The 21,641-nt window shown below is 42.7% G+C and overlaps 1 protein-coding gene across 2 annotated transcripts; it reads left to right on the top strand.

The window, feature by feature from the left end:
- The first annotated feature begins 2,635 nt into the window (after positions 1-2,635).
- On the top strand, positions 2,636-9,857 carry EDN1 (endothelin 1). 2 transcript variants are annotated; one of them, XM_089776382.1, is made up of 6 exons: positions 2,636-2,974; positions 3,027-3,117; positions 4,499-4,649; positions 5,866-6,024; positions 6,331-6,444; positions 8,584-9,857. In XM_089776382.1, the coding sequence occupies exons 1-6, from the start codon at positions 2,801-2,803 to the stop codon at positions 8,723-8,725; spliced, it is 831 nt and encodes a 276-aa protein (XP_089632508.1). In that variant the 5' UTR covers positions 2,636-2,800; the 3' UTR covers positions 8,726-9,857. The 2 variants fall into 2 exon arrangements, with proteins under 2 accessions (XP_089632508.1, XP_006138832.4); XM_006138770.5 differs by having other exon boundaries at positions 2,796-3,117; positions 8,584-9,854.
- The last annotated feature ends 11,784 nt before the right edge of the window (positions 9,858-21,641 follow it).

The following is a 21,641-nucleotide window of genomic DNA, read 5'->3' as shown; positions in this document are numbered from 1 at the left end:
CCAGCACTGGCTGGTTTATGCCACTTCAGAGTGCAAAGCAGCTGAAAATTCAGTGGCTCTAATTCTGTATGAAATTTCACTTCCAAGCAGAATCCTGAAAGGGCATAAAAGTGCCAAACACTTCTCGATTTACAAGGCATGGCCCAGAAGAAAGAATCTTGTCTGCCCTTATAATGCCTGGCTGCTGAAATTTTCCTTTGGGACTAGGCATAGCTTGACATAAATTCTAGCAGCCTCAGGACAGACTGATGCCAGCACCAGCTTATTCCCAATTAGTTCCAGGATCAGGAGGAAATAAAGTTGTCACAGGTTGCTGAACCAGAATAGACGAATCTTGGTCAATGCTCATACTTAAAAACCTCCCATAAATCACTGAAGATGTTTCTGTTTTTGAAAAATTAAATGGCACTTTAATAGACCCTTACACCATGATGTTTTGCTTTGCTACTCCAGGGAACACATGTTTACGAGTCTACATGTCATTTCCACCAACTAACTCAATACATTCTAGCAAGGCATTTTGACAGAGAAGAAGAAAATATCTTGAATTGATAGATGCACTTCTTGGAAATGGCAGTTTTGGAAAAAACTCTTATTAAAAATGCTGGCATGAAATACAATTTTTAAGTGACAGATCTGGCAAAATTATAACATTTTTCAGTGTTACACACACACAAATCTGATTGAAATTGAGAGACATGTTACACCCTACACAGTCACTTCTGTCAGCATTTTCCATTTTCTAAACACAGTTCCCTCCTTACCCAACTTTTGTATAACAATGAAAATAAACTGTATTGTTTTATGGTGCTACTAATACGTCTTACACAACCAGTAGTGTATTGGGCAAACAACCTAGAGTTACTTTGAAAACTGCAACTTTATGGATCTGTGCTGGGGTAAAGCACCCAATATTTAAAACTTATGACTGCTGGTAGATTATTATTCAGTAGCAATATCAGTTTTTGTGCACCAATACAACTCAATTAATATTCCTGTAATCACTGCCCTCAAATATAGCATGATAATTCCGATACAGAAAAAAATAATGAATGTACTATGATGGCACTTAAAAACTTGTCATTCACCAGAGATGATCTAAATAAGATTTGCACTTAGCAAATCTTTAGTATTTGCCATATCTGACAAAATTTTCATAAGTATAGGGAAGTACAAGAAAATATAACAGATAACAAAATAACTATTTGCTAGGTAACATTAACACACTTTTTCAGTATTATCACTGCACATTTGATCAGAGGCACATTTTGCTCATGTAGCGTAGCTACATTCAGATGGCCTCCATTTAATACTGTTTATTACACCTGTGGTTTAATGGATAAAAAAAATAAAAGGAGACTAACTTTTGTTTCAACTCAGAGGGCTGTAGCCTACTCTGACTCTTCAGTGAGATTGGCAACTTCTTGCACTTCCCAATGCCCCCTCCATATATGTCAACATTTCAGAAAGACTGTGTGTGATCTATAGCCATAGGTTCCCAAATATTTCTTATTGAAAAGCCCCCTTCCAGATATACCAGTTGTCCGCATATTTCTACCCATCTCATCGTTAATACTTTGTGTTCTTCTGAATGCTATCTGCCATTGCCCTTGTGGCCATATTTCACTATTATATACAGACATTGTATATAAATATACAACATATACCATATACAAATAGTATATTAGGTATACAACTAACCACTCCCCCCTCCCCCACAACCTTAAATTCTGATTCAGATTAAACAGTTAGTTCTCATTGCTACAGCTTATTACCTACTTAACTTTATATTGCAAATTCCAGATAACGTTATAGCTTCCTCTAAGTAGCCTAAATAAAAATGCAATAAATAAAATAACCCAAAACCTCCACCATGGCATAATTTCTCCTGCTTACCCCCAGTGGTACCAGTATGAATTTGGAAACCTTGCCCTATGCAGGGAGCTGGGGTGTTGGAGCAGCAGGTCAACCTTTCCCCATCTAAAACTAGACTCTGTTTGGCCTTCTTTCCCCCCAGAAACAGCCAGACTCCAAAGCACTGAAAAGGAGCCAAGTCCAGCCACCGTCTTTCAGGCAGAGCTGTGCCCAGGGACTTCCCTCCACCCTCCACATGGGGGTGTATACCCCCCTGAATTTCCCCAACACCCTCCCAGTTTTGTGAACTATGGTGCCATACAGCCCACCTTCACCCTCACGGTTTCACCCCGCATCGGCCCTGACACCCCCCCTTGTAAATTCGAACACCCCCCTAATTCCTGGGGAGGCTACTGGCTGTGCCGCCTTCACCTGCTAGCCGAGTAAAGATTGATGCTGTTGGACCACGAGGGCTTTAAGGTGCTGAAGTTTAGGGAGTTTTTAATTTGTCCAGATGCTTGATCCGCATCCTCCCCCTTTCCTCCGCACCCAGCTTTTCTTTCGAATCAACCCCCTTCTGATTTCTACGGGGCTCCCGTGGAGAGGAGACGGGGGACCAGGCGGCAGCAGCGGCGGGCCAGGTGTGAGGTGCCCAGCGTAGGGGCTCCCCCTGCTGGCTCTAGGCCGTCGACGCCCTTCGCCTTCAGGTTTCTTTCTCGTATGTCTGCCCGGGCTATTTGTTTTCCTCTCTCTCTCCACTCCCCACCGCCCACCCTGCCAGTGAGTAGCCCGGCCCCTGGCCTGTCAGACGGCGTCTGCTTCTGAAGTTTGCAGCGGTTTCCTTTCCAGCCCGGCCTTATCTCGGCCCGCACGTTGCCGCTGGGTGACTAATAGCACAACAACATTGTCTCCGGATAAAATAAAGCCGGAGCTGTTTACCCGCTCTATGGGGGTGCGCTATAAAAGGGAGCTGGCGAGAGCTGTCCAAGCCAGAAGCGCTCAGGCAGCTGCGCTGGAGAAGGAGCTTCCCGGCTCTCCACCGCTGCTTTGGGGATTGTCACTGGGTTGGCAGCTCGGCTTGGCCCCCGGGAGCAGCTTTCCCTCCCTCAGGCCACTTCGCGCCAACTAGCCGCGGCACGGAGCGGCGCTCGGGGCTTTCTTTGGGGCTGCAGAGGAGCGAGCGGCTGGCGCGGGGCGCGATGGATTATTCCCGCATGGTTGTCTCCCTGCTGCTCGTGCTGTGCCCGGGAGCCCAGGAAACAGGTAGGTGTGAGCTAGGGGGCGAGGGCGCCCTGCAGCGAGCTACCCAGGAACGCGGCTCTACTGAACTCCAGGGGTCGGGGGACCAGAGATGCTGACAGCAGCACCCCTGGCTTGAAGTGATTTCTATGGACAGGGCTTCCAGCAGAGCTCAGGGCTTCTCCGCACCCCACTAGACAAACGGCTCCCGCGCCTTTGGGTGGGATCTCAAGAGAATAAAGGAATAGGCAGTTCTGGACCAGCCTCCGGTGATCAAACGTCCCCAGGGCTGAATCCGGACTGGAGCGTGGGCCTTTGCAGCCATGGGCTGTTGGGGCTTGTTTTCAGCCAACCTCTGAAAGGGATTCCCCCCTCTCCCCCATCACTCGCGTTTGTGTTCACCTGAGATGATTTAAGCAGCCCGGGCAGAGCAGCAGTCCCAGCCCACGCGGCTGAGAATAAACACCCAGCTGTGACATCGCCGTGAGTCACTGCGCGCCGCTGCCTGGAATGAATGGAACGCGAGGGGAGGCTTACACACACACACACACACACACACACACACACACACACACACACACACACACACACACACACACACACACACACACACACACACACACACACACACACACACACACACACACACTCTCTCTCTCTCTCTCTCTCTCTCTCTCTCTCTCTCTCTCTCTCTCTCTCTCTCTCTCTCTCTCTCTCTCTCTCTCTCTCCCCCCCCCCCGGCTGTGCTGGTACCCTCCCATCCGTTCTCGTCCGCACTAAACGCGCCTTCCTCGGAGCTGGGCTCCCCCTCTCCGAGACAGGGGGGAAACCTGTGAGCTTCGATGCAGAGTTACAACCGCAGCCACCCCCTTGGTGGGGACGGGCGCCACAAGGGGTCGTGGGGCGAGGGGGCATGGAAGGGCTAGGGAGACGAGCTGAGGTCTGGGAGGCTCAGGCAGGGCTCCCCAAAGAAGCGCTGAAAGGAAGGACGGAGGAAAACTGCCCCCCTCCCGGAACATCCCTGCCTCCCTACCCCAAAGCAGGGGAGCGGAGGAATCTAATGCACCAGCCTGTGAGCCCTTCTAGTAAACCACTAAGGCAGAGGGCGCCCCGTGTGCACACCCTGACTTAGGCAAGGGAGAGTTGCAATTCCCCCAGTGAGACACAAGTTGCAGCTGAGCCATGCGCCCGGGCTGCTCCTCTTTGTTAAACAACGGGGGCCAAAGCTGTGGCCAGCGGCGGGGGATGAGCACATCCTGACGTGAGCTGGGTCAGGGCACTGGGCCCGATCCATCTCCCTTGCTACCCCTGCCTTTCCCTCAGCGTGCGCGCCTGCCTCGGCTCCCCCGGGGCCGCTCGCTCGCCTGCTAACCTCTTCGCTCCCTCTCTCTCCCCGGCCCTTTAGGCGCTGAGCTGAGCGCTGCTGTCGCCGAGGCTCGTCCTTCTAGCGCCCCCTGGCCGCTGCGCAGGTCCAAGCGCTGCTCTTGCTCCACCCTCATGGACAAGGAGTGTGTCTACTTCTGCCACCTGGACATCATCTGGATCAACACCCCGGAGTAAGTGGGGGCCCTGCAAGGCTCTAACCTCCCGTTCACCCGGGCGGCGGGGCCATTGTTGGAAGTCGGTTGCTGTGGCGCCCTTTTAGGGGGGCTTGGGAGGGGCACCGCTGACAATGGCTCCCCGGGACACCAGCAAATGTATCCTTCTCCGTGCAGCTGAGCTCCTGCACCCTCACGAGCAGCGAGAGCGCCTGGGCTCAGCGGCGGCATGTGAAAAGTTCATGCCATTAGATTGCTCCTCAGTACACAACTCGAGGGGAAGCTTGCAATGAACCCTGGGCGTTGTTAGCAGGCGTTTCTCTTGGGTTGAAAAATAGGGTTAAGAAGGACATGCACTACTCAGTCGGAATATTTTGAAGATAGCTGAAGAGGAATGAGTGGTTGAGGATGGGACACAGATTTTTCCGCGGTAATATAAGAGCTGCCACCACCTACCCATTTCCTCAAACCAGTTTTTCCATTGACTTAGGAGAGACCCCCTCCCAGGAAGAAAGCAAGTAGGATTTGGCCACACACATCAAGTAAATCACCTTTAACATTAGGCCTACAACAGTTCTAACCTTCCAAATATTTTATATCAGGGATTGAATGGTTGATGCTACAAAATACTTTCCCCTAGAAGCATAGAAGGGTGAAATGCTGATGGCTTGTTTCTGCCACCCTTATTTGCTTGCAGCAGTAATTTTCTTTGGGAGTCTCTTCGGAGCAAAATCTTAACCTAAATCAGTATAAAAATATTTGGCGAAGCTTCCTTAGTTCTTAAGAATGGCTGAGAGGCCCACTGCAAATGATTACAGAATACATTAATTACATTTTTACACTTTCCCCATTAAGGATGAAACAGGTCCTCCACTGGTGCAGTGGATACTAGCTTCAGTGAAGCTCTGCTGATTTACACCAGCTGAGGATCTATCTTTTTTTTTAATTGATTTTTTCTGTGTTTACAAAGCCCAGACAGAGGAGGTTCTGTTGCATTCTAATGCATCTTGATTCATGTTTCTTAGTTAATGATTTGAAAAGGCATTAGTCACTGAAGCAGCCACCATAATCACAGTGGGGCAGAGCAAATGTCTCTGAAAATCCCAAAGTGACAACCAAAAGAGGCTTCCTGATCTTGCTAACTTTGCTCACAAAACAGTCCCATTGATAAAATGACACACCCCTCAGTTCTAAGGCAATGAATTGAATTAATATCTTGATTTTCTGATCATAGGCGAATTGTACCATATGGGCTTGGTGGTCCTTCTCGACCAAGGCGGTCAGTGGAAGATACAGCCCCCAGGAAGCAACTAGAATCTAGCAAGAGATGCCAATGTGCCAACCAAAAAGACAAGAAATGTCTGAACTTCTGCCAGACAGGAGAAAAACTCTGGTGGGTTATTTATTTATTTTTATTATTATTATTATTATTATTTATTTGTTTTGAACTGTACTCACTGTAAAGAGCCAGATTGTGGTATGTCTGCTGATGGTGGCATTTACTTAGGATAATAGTCCCAGGGAAATCAGGGGCACTATTTGCCTGATGATTCACCCAGCATCATTAAGGATACCTGAATCTGTCTCAGAAGCCTCTGTTACATTTCATAGCTTAAAAAAGTGTCTCATGTGAAAGTGTCACCAGGTAGATTGTAACCTTGCTTTTTAATAGCAATATTGTTTTCTTTGTTATAAACAGGGCTCAATCCACATTGGAGAAGAGTTGGGATCATTTTAACAAAGATGATGGTTGCACAAGATTTGGACTGAAGTGTGTGCACAGGCAACGACTTAACAGCAGGAAAATGAGAAGGTGAGCTACCATGTCTGCTCCTGAATAGGTTGAGATATGAAGTTTCAGTAAAGTACAAACGGGACCCGATCCTATTCCCTGCTGCATGAGTGTGAGTTTAGCCTCTGACTTCAGATGTGAGCAGAATGGCACCCTAAAACATTGCAGATTTATTTTGGCTGTTGGTGATCCTAGAAATCCTTCTCTTACGCAATTAAATGAATTGAGCTGGTTGCTTCTTGGATGTGCTGTAGGTTCTAGAACATCAGTCTGAAACAGGGCAGGAGAAAAGTAATCTTGACACATAGCTTTTTAGTGTGCTCGTGCATGATCAGAACTGCTTGAAATTAATGTGTCTGTATTAGCCTTGTAAAATGAGAAGATGAAATTCATTCAGAGTTGTTATTTTTTAATGCATATGCCACATTTATTGAACTGTAAGTTATTCAGGCATCTAAGTTAAAAATGGCATCTATTCAGTGAGGCATTGCTGGCTGTATAGTACATTGTGGGTCTGATTCTCCACAGCCTTGCTTTTTGTGGTGTCAAATATAGCTACTCAAAGTGAGTACAAACTGCTACCATTGTAAATTATAACACAAAGAGGTAAGGCTAGGAAAAATCAGACCTTCAAAATTAGGATTTCTGGGTTCTACTCCCCACTTTGCCACTTACTTCAATGGGATTTGAGAGTAGGACCAAATTGCGTATCTTATTCCGAGTCTAAGTCGAAAGAGCTTATTTTGAAATTTGGCACTGTCTACACAGTGCCAAATTTCAAAATAAGGCACTATTCTGACAAATCCTGTAACCTTCATGGAGCGAGGGTTATAGGGATGCCAGAATAGCGCGCCCACTATTTCGGGAAATAGCGGGCGTTTTTAAAGATATGGTGTTGATATTTTGGGATACTTCCAGTATCCCAAAATAGCAACGCAGTCTAGACATACCCTTAGGCTGTGTCTAGACTGTATCCCTTTTCCGTAAAAGGGATGCAAATTAGACACATCGCAATTGCAAATGAAGCGGGGATTTAAATCCCCCCCCACTTCATTTGCATAAACATGGCTGCCGCTTTTTTCCGGCTCGGAGCTTTGCTGGAAAAAAGCGCCAGTCTAGATGGGGATCTTTCAGAAAGTAAAGCCTTTTCCAAAAGATCCCTTATTCCTTATTTTAAATCCCCGCTTCATTTGCAATTGCGATGTGTCTAATTTGCATCCCTTTTACGGAAAAGGGATGCAGTCTAGACACAGCCTATGTATGTAAAATTGCATCGTCAGGCTCAATATGCCCACCAGCCACTCACTTTACTCATAAGTCAATTCTATCCCCTTTTACATATCTCCTGGGAGTGTTGTGAGGCTATATCAAATTAATGTTGAGAGGGCATTTGGAGTGCCTCATGTAATATGTTGAGTGGCATTAGCTGGCAATATGACAATGCACTAATCCCGCTCGAATTAGTGTTGCAATGTGATGAAGTCATATAGCAGTGAGCTCTTTTTTTTTTTTTCCAAAGAATAACTTTGCAGTAGTATCTCCTGGGAAGCAATTTGCAGCTTGCCATTCTTGAAGCAATTTATGATTTATGCCATTTCTCTGTTAACAAAATCTGGCTATGAGTAAAAAAAAATTAAAGTGCCAAAGTCCCATTTTCAAAAGTGTTGTATGCAGGAGTAGAAGTTCTTTTGGTTTTGAATTAGGTTTAAGCTCCTAAATAAGTAAGTTACTTTTGAAAATGAGGACCAAATCATCAAAGACATAGAAGTAAGGAAGCAGTGGGCCCAAGTAATTTAGGTGCTTGTGAAAATTTTACACTTTATGTGAATTCACTAAAACCGAGTACATTTTATGTAAAAACCCCAATAATAGTAAAAAGTAGCCAACAACAGAATATCCTTTAATTTGGACACACAATTTCTGGGGGTTAGGGTTTCCAGACTTGCCAAAGTTTCTATTAGCCTAGAGCTTCAGCTGGTTTAAATCAGTATCATTACCATGGATCTGTTGCAATTTATCCCACATGGGGATCTGACACCATAAGTCAAGATTTAGATTTATTTAATCAAAATGTTGATTGTATACACATAGGCATGCTATTTTATTCATACAAGATTTATAATTTTTATAATAGCCTTTGTTTTTTTCTTGTTTTTACAGACTTGAGGCCATCGGAAACAGTATCAAAGCTTCCTTCAATATTGCAAAGTTAAAGGCTGCACCCCATGAAGTGAAGAGGCTGAAGCACAACAGAACACATAAAAGACAAAGCATCTGGGAAAGTCTGAAAATAACTTCTTAGTGGAAAGAACACCAACCTCAATCCTGCTCCTTCACCAGTGACTGATAAATCATTGCCAAAGTTTATTTTGACTTTTGTGTTCCACATGGCAAAAGCATGTTGTGCTAAATATTAAGCCTCTCCTCTTCGCCTATGGAAAGCTTTATATTTGGACAATGTAAAAGCAATAAAAACCTAGCAAGTCATCCTTCTGGAATCCAGTTGGATGTGTTGCATTAACCAACATTCATTGATAGCCTTCTCTCAGAAGAAGAAAGGGAACATTTGGATGTTTCTCTCAGAAAGAAGGTGTAAAATGGACTGGTGTTGATCAGTTTGGCAGATTTCAGGGAGAACAAAAAGACTAGCGCTGAAAGAATTTGCAAGGGATAGTGATACAGAAACTCATAAAAAGAAGAGAAATCAAGATTTAAAAGGAGAAACTTTTTTTACTTATTAATAAAAACAGAAAGTGAAAGACACTGTGCTACTTTAATCAGTACTCATTGCATAGATACAAGTCTACCTCACATACTGTATGTTGCACTCCTGCCAAAATATTTTTACACCACGTTATTGCCTTTACTTATCAACCCTTTGCCTTTGTCAACAGTCTAGTTTACTAGTACATCCTGTTATCTGAATGGCAGGGCAGGAGTTGTGTTTGTTTGGTTAACCAAGGTTTTTGGATAATGAAAAGAGATTTCAACATAAATAATAAACAGGGGATATGACCTTGTTTAACACAATAGGGGTTGTACTGTGTTGCAGTTTGCCAAAATCCACCTATCATGTTGTGTAACAGAAAATGTTGCTAGATCTAGGACTTCAGCATCTTGTCTGAAATAAATGTATGGAGACAGAGGGTTGTTTAAAACGAAACGAAAAGGCTAATACTAGGTGACTGTTTATAGCAGTAAATGTACTCACATTGTTGAATTTGTTGACTGAGGTCTGATGGAATTTTATGATGTGCTTATTTTTTAAAAAAATATTTATGTTTTTACAAATTGTTCATTTATATTTACCATGTTGAATATATATTGGAATGGGCCATATTGGTCTATGCATGTTTTATGTATTTCTATGTGAAATCGGGAAATGCTTTGTGCCTGTCAAGGTAAATATCTTTAGAAATAAATATTTTTAACTACTGTATTGATCTGGTGGTTACTATTCCCAAATGTCCATAAGATGGCTGAAGTAGAGTTGGGATTTCCCTGGGACTACCCTTGGACACAATGGGAAGTCTTGTGTTCCAGTGGTCCTGAGAATTAGGCTAATGGGAGGTTTAATGCCTGTAGATACATGTAAACCAGACAGGTGAAAAGAGACCACAAGAAAAGCAGTCCAATGGTTCTCCAGGTGCAGTTGGGGGGTGGGGGAGGGAGTTGAACTATAAATCAGCAATCTAGCCTCAATAAAAGATTAACAATCAACTCAAACCACATGATCACCAGGATAGGGAAAATTTGCTTATGCCCTGAGAGTTGTCTAACAGTGTGTACAAGAATTCAGTAATTGTGCTGGGGCAGGATACAGGTGAAGGAATATGTCCCAAGGAACTAAGCCTCCTTCCAGCAAAGTTAATGGCAAAACTCCCTTTAATTTCAATGGAACCTGGACCAGACCCTGAGATATTGACAGAAAAAATGGATACTTAGTTAACATTTGCGTTGCTCCAGGTTCTTTGGCTTAAGGAGCCTGCAGCTGGATGGATGCTTCCTGCAGGGATTGTATGCCAGGTACATACATCAATGAGAGAAGGCTCACAAAGTAACTCGACTACATACATGATGAAAGCTGTTATCAAATCTCATAGCCAAAGGAAATAGAGCTGGTAAAAAACTCTTCAAACAGAACATTTTTTTTCCTTGAAAAGCCAGGCTTTTTAAAATAAATGCAGTCAGCCAAAATTTTGAAAAACTGTTTTATTAAGCACATGAATGGAGTGAAAAATGCATTTGAAATGTTCAGACATGCTGCAACCCTTCCATAGCTTGATGACCAGTTTGTTTGTTGATGTCCAAAGTATACATATGTACTGGATGCTGTAGACTTCATTGTTACCCACAGACGTTAAGGCCAGAAAGAACCATTGTGATTTTCTCAGGCAGGCCACAGAACCCCTCACCCACTCACTTCTGTAACAGACATACTTTTTGTGATGTTTCAGTTAGACACAGGGTCAATTTCTTCTCTCAGGTCTCTGCAGCAATTCCATTGAGACCAAGATGAGCTGCCTTTCTGTGAAAGGGGAATGTAAGCGACAAAGTGTAAACTAATTACACATCAGACTTTTCGGCAAGAACAAGACTCCAGTGAGGGTCACACCCTTGATCTCTATGTTTTAAAGAGAATAGGCTCTCCGACTGCTTTAGCAGACAGGATTTGCTGACCTTTGTCCGGTGTGAAAAGACCTCATTAAAGTTCAGTCTTTTTCCAGTGATTGACCTTCCTTGTTAAATAAGTAAATAAATAAATACTCCGGGCTTCGCTTCTTCCCCCTGCTTTCTGGCTGAAGTGAACCACAAACATACAGCATGTTCAACATGGTCTTCCACAAGACCAGCAGCACGTCTCCTGCATTGCAGGGATCAGTAAGGCAAATGTGTGAACTGAGGCATATAAGCAGACTAGAACCAGAGAAAACCAGCCTCCTCACTCCAGCCTGCAGTTTTAGAGTCAGATGACTTGGACTGTTTGGTTGGGTTGGTGTATTGACATTTTTCTTCAATCACCACCTCGTATGGTGGATAGCAGTATGATAACTTTGCTATACCTTAGGTTCCGAGTGGCTTATTGTTTTAAAAGAAAATTATTCCAAATGTTCTAGAATCTTCAAGATTTTAATCCTAAAAGATTGGCCTAACATTAGCTGTGCCTTGTGAAGGTGCAGAGTATAGGGTTAGTGGTCCAAATGTGGGGTTATTTGATCAAGGAGTTTCTGAAATATCACACGTTCTCCTTAAAAATCATATTTATCAAATCACTTGGTTCTTCAAGGGTTTTTTTTTGTACTATTCAGAGATCAAACTGACTGTAATCCTCCCCAAATGATCTCAGCCCCTCAGGATTTAGCTAATGCACAGCACCCATTGCTCCCATGGGGAAGCAATATATCCAAGGCTTTTGAGGATCAAGTTTAGAATTCTACATTGGATCAAAGCTTAACTGACATTCAACAGAAAATGAAGTATGTGCAGCAATAATCTCTTTCCTAGTTTTCATAAAGGCATGAAGCGTGATTGAGACACCTTAATTATGCACTGATAGTTTGTGTGCAGTTCTTAATGGCTCTAGTTATGACTTTGTTAGCTGGCACCTGAAAAGATGTGATGAAAATGGATTTAAAATCAAATAAAGTCAAAAAAGTCATGTTAGGGTTCTTCATGTCTGTGTCCACCTTCATGTTATATACACCACTCATATACTGGAAGAATCATATTTTACCATATGTGGCACATAGTCCATCTTGGAATTGCCCAAATACGTCCCTCATACAACAGCCAACAAAGCCAGTGAGATGATTTTCATTATCTTAATGGCCCAGAAAAACATTCTATAACAGTCAAAAAGGAAAAAGTCTCACTATCCTGCTGATGAGCATACATCAATATCTAGAATAGTTAGGTGACAGAACACTGACACACATACAGAATTGAAGTGTCAGTTTATTAATGTGGTCATGAAAGAGGGAACACCATTTTTTTAAGTCAAGGTTCCCTCAAATACTAATGTATTTTGCTGCCCCAATGTTATTTCTCAAATGAAATAGCCAGCAGATGTCAATATCTCCTCTGCACAAAAGAAGGATTTAGTATGTTGAGATATTCTCTGTTGGGATTGATGGAACTGGGCCTAGCTTTTTATGTTCCTTGGAATAAACCCACTCAGGCAAAATTCCCAATGAAACCAATGGACATTTGCCCAGATTACGGACCGCAAGATCAGGCCCTTAGTTATTTTAATCAAACTAAACCCTCAGAAATTATTTAATTAAATATAATTTGCAATCCATTCTTGATCAGCCAATTTTGTTTCTTTATTTTCCAGCCAAACTTTGATTTGACCGAAAAGGCAAAATAAGACATAGAGGGAAAAATGGCTTTGAAACATGTCTCGAGCTGTATTTATTTCAGGAAAACAATAGGATGATAGTGGAATTCTTTGCACCTTATCTACATGATTCTGACCTAATTTTTCCACAAATGGCTACTCTAATCTGTGCCACATTATCACAACCTGTCCCAAAATAAAATATCCATAATGTCTTAATGTTACTTATGTTCAGAATTTACTCAGCCAGACATCAGCCTCTTTGTTCATGTTTCCTCATGTTAGGATAAATATAGTCTCCGCAATACATTGCTGTGTTTACTAACACTGTGAGCTGGATAACCAGGGTTTGAATGATATCTTATTGTTTGCTTTCTTGATCGCAGACTGTTTTCCATTGTGCATATAAAACCTTATCAATTCCCAGGCTGATTTTATTAGCATCATGACACTATTAATAGGTATCTCGTGTAACAAAACCAATTTCCAGTCTCAGCTGATGTCTTTATTTAATTTAGACTCTTTACTTCATATTTTAGAAACTGAACAAAAAGTAGGACTTTTGAGCAGTTAGGTTTATATGCTCATAAACTATGGCGGTAGCCACAGGATGAATAGAATGCTTTCGGTAAAATACAAAGATGGTAACATTTTTCCTGAGATAAACATTATGTGTGTGACAATTCAAAAGCAGCCAGGTTGAGTCCTGATTTTCTCTTTGATTTGACTGAAATGAGATATAAAAATGTAGGTGAAAACTGATAGAGAAACCACTTTTTCTATTTTTCAAAGCCGTTGTACAATCAGCCTTATAACAGTTTCGTGCATAGGGCAAGTAACAGTTGTATTACTGCTGTGAAACCTGAACTCTGTCCTAAATTAGCCTCATTGAGAGTAATTCTTTGACGTCAGTAGAATCCTTACAGCTTTACACTAGTACAGATGGGAGCAGAATTTGGGCCAGAAAGTCTCTGGCCTTTATTGTAAGACTTTGACATGGCAAATCAAAGGTTTGGCTGTGTACTGGTAAAAAGCTCTCAAGTCTTTTTTTTTTTTTTTTTTTTTTTTTTTTTTTTTACCAGAATGCACTCATTTAAAACAAATTTAATAAAAATCACTTTTCAAAAGCAATGGAACAACTTTCCTGACCAGTATTTAATTCACTGAAAGTTTAAATCCAAGATGGACAAACCCCATGGAATTTGAAGCTTTATGAGCCTCTCCAAGTATTCTTTTGGATCTGCAAAACTGGTTTGAGTTAACCAGATATTTCTCCTGTAATTTAAGCCCTCCCCTTCATCCCCTGCCCAAGGGAGATTCAGTTTGTTTGTTTTTAAAGATGTTTTTCTAGCTAAGGGTAAGTCTATGTTATGCACAAGGGATAAAAGAACAGCCTCCAAAAACTAGGTTGACATCAAAGGTGCCTTATTTACATTACAATGTATTTTCTCTTGCCTCTTTGACCCCTTTTCACAAGTTTAAAGTTGCACACATGCCTAAGTACCTCATTGGATTGGAGCCATCAAGACTAAGAATAATCTAATGGAAGGCCACAGGACTACTAGTGATTAAAGTTAAGCATGTGCATAAGTACATTAATAATTTTTCTCTCCATACTGTTATTTTTCACTGTCTCACACGTCTAACCAGGTCTTGAACCCTGTAGCATTCTAATTCAAGAAAAAAGTTTAGATCCACAGTACTTTAGTGAGTTAATACTGTAGGCAAGATATGCTGACTCATTCCCAACTGAAATGTACAGTCACCACAATTGACTGTGTATTTCATTTCAGCCTGTTAAGGTCTGGTACCAATAATGCAAACAGCCTTAGGGCTGGATCCTGCAATGCACTAAGCTTTCTGGCCACTGACCTCAGTGAGACTATGCACATGTTTAAAAATAAGTTCACGCTTAAGCGTTTTGCTGAATCAGTGTCAGTACATCCAACAGGGCTGAGCCCCCCCTGAAAAGATTTCTCAATACTTCAGTCTGCCCTGAACTTGTTTATCTAGTTCCGAGGGTGCGGCTGGAGTACTACAACACAGTGTAAAACAAGAACCATGACATTATCCAGAAAAACCTAGAGGATGCCCTCTGGGATCTCTCCAGCTCAGCCAATATCAGCCAGGCATCGTTTCTCATATGCAAACTGCCTAACCCACCAGAGAACTGACTTTATTATGTGAGGAGGTACATTGGCATCAAAGGGTCTTGTACTGCAGGATGAGTAATGGACACTGGGAAGAAAATTGACCTGACTTAATGTGCAGGGTCTGCTGTGTTTTACTTTCTGCTTTCCATGCACATCATGATCTGCAAACATTCCTCTTAAATTGTCTGAAGCTATTTTTAAAATTAACTTTGAGAGCATTTTAAGTCCAATATAAATGGCAATTCACATTTTCTGAACCAGTGGCTCTCAAACTTATTTGATCATCTCCTTCCTTTTTTTTGTGTCTGTAGTGCTTTATGTACACCAGCCATCCAGCTCCAAAGGTTGAGTGGAGAGCAGCAGCTGCTGGATGAGTGCCCAGCTCTGAAGGCAGCACCATGCCAGCAGCAGCACAGAAGTCAAGGTGGCAATGTGAAAAGTGATATTCATCAGCAGGGCTCGCCGATCACCGGAACCCGGCTCGTTCGGCATGCACAGATCACCGGAACCCGGCTTTTCCGGGTTACAATCTACTCACCACGGGCGAGTAGATTGTATAATTTGTCGAGCCCTGTTCATCAGTATCATTTTTCCATAGCAGACTTAATGTCCTATTGCCACCCTGACTTCAGAGCTGCTGCTGCTATCCCATGACAGCCAGAGCTCCACCACTTTAAGGTAAGGAGTTGTGGGAGAAGGGGAAGATCCTGAGCCTGGACTGCCTTCCATGGAGGGATTCTTTTTCTCAGAATATATGCAACATCCTGAGACTTGGATACACAAGACTACAAAGGGAAGCCTCTGAACTGTCATTCATGCTTAAATTTGACACTTTATTAATGGGCCTTAACAAAGATGCGAATTATCTCACCCATTACAAAGATAGCTTCCCCAGTTACCACCCGTAATATCATTATCTCATAGACACTAACCTCCCCCTCCCCCCCATCCCCTCTCTGTTCTAAAATCTGATTTGTCAATTTTATATGTGTTCACTTTTTTGATTGTATCCCTTTGGTATATATGGTCCACAATTTGATCTGAGGAAGTGGGTCTGGCCCATGGAAGCTCATCACCTAATAAACTATCTTGTTAGTCTTTAAAGTGCTGCATAGTCCTGTCTTTTATGTCTAAGGTAGCATGTGACCAGGATTCATCACTGAAATTGATCAGCTGGTTGGATCATTAGGTTCCCCAACCGCAGGCCGGGTATTGATGGGAAACACAACATGTATGATGATCGATGTCTCCTGTGAGTGATTGAGGGAGGGAAAGGAGAGCCAGTGCCTGTTGGCAGGACTGCAGTTGTCCAATTTATTTCTGCCTTCCAGGTGTCCACAGTCCTTCTGAATGAGCTCCAGCCAACCAGGCTGACAGCCAGAGCTCTTTTAAAAAAAGAAGCACACAGCTCACACCTCCCTTGACACATTCCCTCCCTTGGGAGGCCCACCCCAGAATATGAGAACTATTGCTTAAATAATAGAGTGAATGCCTTGCCTATTACATTTTAATAGTATAATGTAACATGCATGCATGACATACAATTCCTGATATAAGAAAGAAAGGAGATTTTTAAAAAGAAATCATGTTAATGTCCATAACCAGGTAGTAGATCTCACTTCAATCCATTTTTTACCTATTACATAACTGCATATTTTGCTTTGCTTCTGTGGTATTCTCACACTGCTTCTACCATTGCATTCAGACATGTTCCAGATAGAGGGCCAAACTACTCTTTCCCTGCTGTTTCCTTTATTGTCAACAGAGGAGCTGCTGGAGCTTACTCTGGGACTGCCCTGTTTCTAAGGTTGCTTCCTGAAAGATGCCAGAGTCACAGCTCCTAGTTCCTTTTAAGGAGAGACCAACAGTGCATTTATGGACTCTGGACCTACCTGCTGTGGTTGCTTGAGTGAATCAGTAGCATAGCTCTGCATTGCTGGACAACGCCACACCTTGTGACAGAATTAGTTCCTGGTTAGAAAACAATTGTTTATAAAGCTTCACATTATGTCTGTCTCATTAATAGCATTGTTTTCTACTCCACAGAGGTGTCATTCTCCATTAATGTGCAGCCTGAATTAGTAAGTAGATCCATCCAACTTTCCTTTCACTTCTTTCTAATGTGAGAGAACTAGCAGGCTCAGCAGTTATGATGCTATATATCTTAATTCTTTCATTTCTGTACATTCACCCACTGTTCTAACTTGGTGCATTTTTAAATACACTGAAACAATAAAATAAATGTAAAAAGTTCAGCCAGATGTAACTGGGTGCCTCAGATTTTAGAATTCGGATTGCAAAGCAATTATTTGAATCTCCCTTAACATTTGTATTAGTGCACACAGCATGTTTTTCGGAAGCCATTCCTCCAGCTGTGAGTGGCCTTGTACTATCACCATTTCCCAGCACAGAAGGCCAAAGACCCAGCTCATGTAAATCAATGAAACTCAGTTGACTTCAATGGAGTCACACTGATGTGCACCAGCTGCTGAAGAACAGGTTCAGAGTTTTGCATGTGTTATAGTTAGCACTTGTACATTGTTGGCGAAGTTGTGAAATCCACATACAAATAGCCGCACAAAACTAAACTGTGCACAGCTCTTTAGTGGAAGAAGCTTCTGGTCACTTTGAAATTTTCAAAAAATTCTTCTAGGTTCCTTTAAAATCCTTTTGGCTTTGACAGGAGACCATATTTGGCCTATTTTCCCACTGGTTTCTGATATAGATTTATTTTACTTTATTCCTTTGGCTACTGGGACACATTCCTTCTGTATGCTGCTTAGCCAGTTCCATGCAATATGATTTTAAGTGATTCATTTAAAGTTACTTCACCCACTAGGCAGTTTCCCACCTGAATACTGAAACACTTTGCCCTGATCCAAAGCTCACATAAGTTATTGAAAAAAAACTGCCGTTGAAATGAATGGGATTTGGATGAGACTCTTTAAGAACAATTCAGTGATTCAGTGATACTGCCTTCCTCTGAAATTTATTCTTTAAAAATAAATAAACCTATAAAATATACAGTTGACTAATAATTTAATTATATATGGATGTATTAACTTTCCAGGAAAACAGCAAAATCCCTTATTTTTTTCATAGGTATTTAGGCCTGGATCCTGCCAGTCAAATACAGTTTATCACACCCTTGTATTTGTATTGAACCATAGATACGTTTTTAAATACTATTTATTGTGTGTTAAGGTTGTAAAAGCAAGCACTTGGAAGTTAGAAATGCCTGCATTAATGTTGGCCAAATACTGAATGAGGCACGGGTCCTGTGAATAAAATAAGATGTGATAGTCTAATTAAAGACTGTACCAAAATGCACAGGCCACCTTAACTGTGGTAATTCCTAACTGTTGAAAGCGTGTATGTGTGTGTGAGTATGTATGTATATGTGTAAAATGTAATGAGTGTGTTTCTGATCTTGAGTGACTTCACTGACTATGAAATGTATGTGGAATTTTGTTTCCTTTCTATTACAAGAAAAATCCAAACCCATTTACCCTATTTAAATCCCATGTAAGCCAGTGGCTAGCTTATTATAACTAAACTGTGTGAGTATTTTGGCTAAAGAATATCTTGGACTGTCTGTCCAAAACATCACACCAGTTACACAATCCCACAGACAACAATACAGAACTGTTGTGTTAGCATGGAACTTACAGTCATTCCATTCCGTACACGTTATGAGCCTAAAATGTTCCAGTGAAAGATTGCTCTCAGTTCATGTGTTTGTAGTGAAATTTCAGGTTTCTTAATGCGAGGGTCTGAATGTGAGGGAGAGAGTGCATGTGCATTCAGTTTTACTCTCTCAACAGCACAGCCTCAAAAGTCTGAGTGTTTTATAGATTAATCTGTTAAAAAGAAAAAACAACTCCCCCCTTTTTGCCTTCTCACTGCATTCCAGTTTATTTATCCCCTCTGGGGGGATCTGATAAGGGCATTGTCGAAGAGAGAGAAAACCTACGGTTTGGGTGACATTAGTATGCTAAGAAAAGCCTCCTTTTCACTTGATGGACTAACAAATGAGATCAGGTATCGGAAAGACTGACAAAACAGCTTAAGAAATGAAATATGCAGCAAATTACTGCCCTATACATCCTACCTGGCCTTAGCTACAGTAACAACTTTGGAGGGGAGCTCATGCAGAACTGCCCTTCTCTCACCACCTGACAGGCTCAAAGAGCTGATAAATTACTTGGACTAATTGTTGCCGTGACAGGCCTTTGATCTTTGGCAGATTCAGTTTATAAATGGCGAGTTCACTTAACACACCACTGTTGATGGAGCTGTTGAAATAGCCATCCAATCAATAATATCTGCCCACCATGGCTCTTTTTGCTTGTCGCCACTTACTCTGAGGATCGTTCAAGGCAACGGCAAATCCTGGTCCATCTGCAATATGTCAGGCTTGGCAGTAAAAAGAAACGTGAAAAGAAGGCACAGCTCAGATTTACACAAAGTAAGAAGCTTTGTTATTTTATTGGCTTTTCTTTGCTCACCAAGACCTTGCCCTGAGTCAGAAAATCATTTGCGGGGAAGGGAGATCACTCTAGAAAGCAAGTGTTGCTAATGGTTAGAACAGAAAAGTGGGCATCAGAGCTTCTGGGTTCTGTTGGTAATTCTGCAACTGACTTGTATATGAGCCTTTAGACAGGCAAAGCCCCTTTTATGTCAGCGTACGGTTTACCTAGCTACTGAATAGGCATAATAACAATAACACTTTATTGGACTGCAGGCCATCTACACACCCTAAAGTGATTTGCAAACGTTAAGAGCCAAAGTCATCTGCTGGTAGAAATGAATGGAATTCCATTAAAGTGAATGAGGCAGTTCAATTTAGAGAATTTGGTCCTCGACTTTTCCTTCAAGAGCATATCCTGAGTACTGCCCTGTGGGTTGTGTTGTATAGTACCACGGGGGGCTCTCAAGATGGGTGGGATGTGGAAGGAATCCCCTGTCTTTGCTGCAAGGTAGTGTCTCAAGCCACTACTTCGGCACTCAGACATAGTGGCCCTAAAACACCTTCTAGGCAGAGAAAAGATAGGAGGGCTTGTGGCTCTCTAATTACAACTACTGCTGCCTACCACTACCATTCTAGGAATACTTAAGAAGTGTCCAGATAAAGCATTCATGAAAGGGGTTGATAACTCTATAATACGTGACTCATTGTGGAATTTCCCCAGATACTAAGGGTTTATTTTTTGTATCTTGGAGCGGCACAAGCCTTATACTTAAACATAAAGGTCCAGGGCCTTGACAGGGCTTCATTGTCTTCTTCGGAGCCACCATGCACTAAAGCAGTAGAGGTCTGACCCAGTGTGACAAGTGTCATATTGCCCAATGGGGCACCTTCATTTGTAGCAAGCATCACAGCTGGCCCTGTGGAGGAAGGAGCTGTTGAAATGGACTCGCTGGCTGACATGGCAGAGGAAAAATCAACGTGTTGTTTTGAAAGGGAAGAAAAAGCACTTGAATTTAGCAGAGAACTCATCACTTACCTTCCTGAATTCTTGAAACAGGAGAAAAAGGATGAAGGCTGGGCTAAGATGCCTATGGATGAGTTCTCACCTTTCCAGTGAAATTCAGTTACATGAGCTGGCACAGAACTTTGCCACTGTCCAGAACATACAAGACCATTCCTGTTGAGACACTTTGCCTTTGGGCAGTTAGAAGCATGGAGCACAAAAGGCAACACAGCAAAATAGTGCAACAACACCTCTGGCAGAAAGCAAAGTTCTGGGCCTGATCCTGCAAACCTTTCTTCCCTTCCCTCGGCCTTCCTCCAGTGAGCAATCCCACTTACAGGACTTCTTAGCTGAGTATGACAGTCTCGCGTGAATGACACCTGCAGGTTAGCATTCAAATGATTTTGAAATGTCAGGTTTGGATGCTGTCTGAGGGGGAGGGGGAAGTAGAGGTGAATATTAACTCCCCTCAGCCCTGGCCTGTATCTGGAGACATTAGCATGGCATGTATTTGCACGCAATCGTGGCTTTAAGTGCTATCACTTTTCCGGTCGCTGATTATTCTGCTGAGAGAGCACAAATTAAAAATGGAGCAACACAGAGAAAGTGCATTCAGAATATAGAACAATAGGAGGTGCTGACTGATGCTTCACTTTCCATCATTCTCTGACCGCGTATGCACACACATGGGGATTTGTAATGAAGTCGGATGTGGTTGTTATGCTGCTGAGGAAGCTTACATATAGACTTGCCCTAACAGCAGCTAGCCCAGACAAACTCTCTTTAAGGGCTGAGTATTGAGACAGACTTTTACACAATAAGGCTGGAGATCACTTTAATCATGGCCAGTGGGTGACCTCATGGACTTGGGAAGGAAGCCCCCTCCCCGCCCTGCCCCTTCCGTGCAAGGCCCTGTTCTGTCTGTGCCCACCAGCTTCCCTCCCCCCTCACACTGTGGCCTCTTCCCACCCCCCTCCCCACAATGGGGTTGCTGGCTCTTGCCCCTTGCTCTAGGATTGTGTTCCTAGTCCAGGATAGCGTGGCCCTAGCCTGTCCCAGCATCAGAGATCTGGAGAGTTGGTGGGTGGCGTGGTTGCAGCCTCCTCCAGTCCCAAAGCTCCAGCAGGCAGCATTGCCCCAGCCTTGCCTAGCTCCAGAGTACCGGAGGCTACGTCTAGACTACATGCCTCTGTCGCCAGAGACATGTAGATGAGGCTACCAGGCATAGGAAAATGAAGCGGCGATTTAAAT

This window comes from Pelodiscus sinensis, chromosome 2 (genome assembly GCF_052426305.1).
Source record: "Pelodiscus sinensis isolate ZL-2025 chromosome 2, ASM5242630v1, whole genome shotgun sequence".
Taxonomy (NCBI): Eukaryota; Metazoa; Chordata; order Testudines; family Trionychidae; genus Pelodiscus; species Pelodiscus sinensis.
The sequence above is the reverse complement of the archived record's forward strand: the minus strand, read 5'-3'. Positions and strand labels throughout refer to the sequence as shown.

Excerpts from the sequence above, each read along its gene's own strand:
- EDN1 (XM_089776382.1), top strand. The coding sequence starts at position 2,801 with ATGGGGGTGCGCTATAAAAGGGAGCTGGCGAGAGCTGTCCAAGCCAGA. Across the intron at positions 6,025-6,330 it reads CAGACAGGAGAAAAACTCTG|GGCTCAATCCACATTGGAGA; the intron begins GTGGGTTATTTA and ends TGTTATAAACAG. Across the intron at positions 6,445-8,583 it reads AACAGCAGGAAAATGAGAAG|ACTTGAGGCCATCGGAAACA; the intron begins GTGAGCTACCAT and ends TTGTTTTTACAG.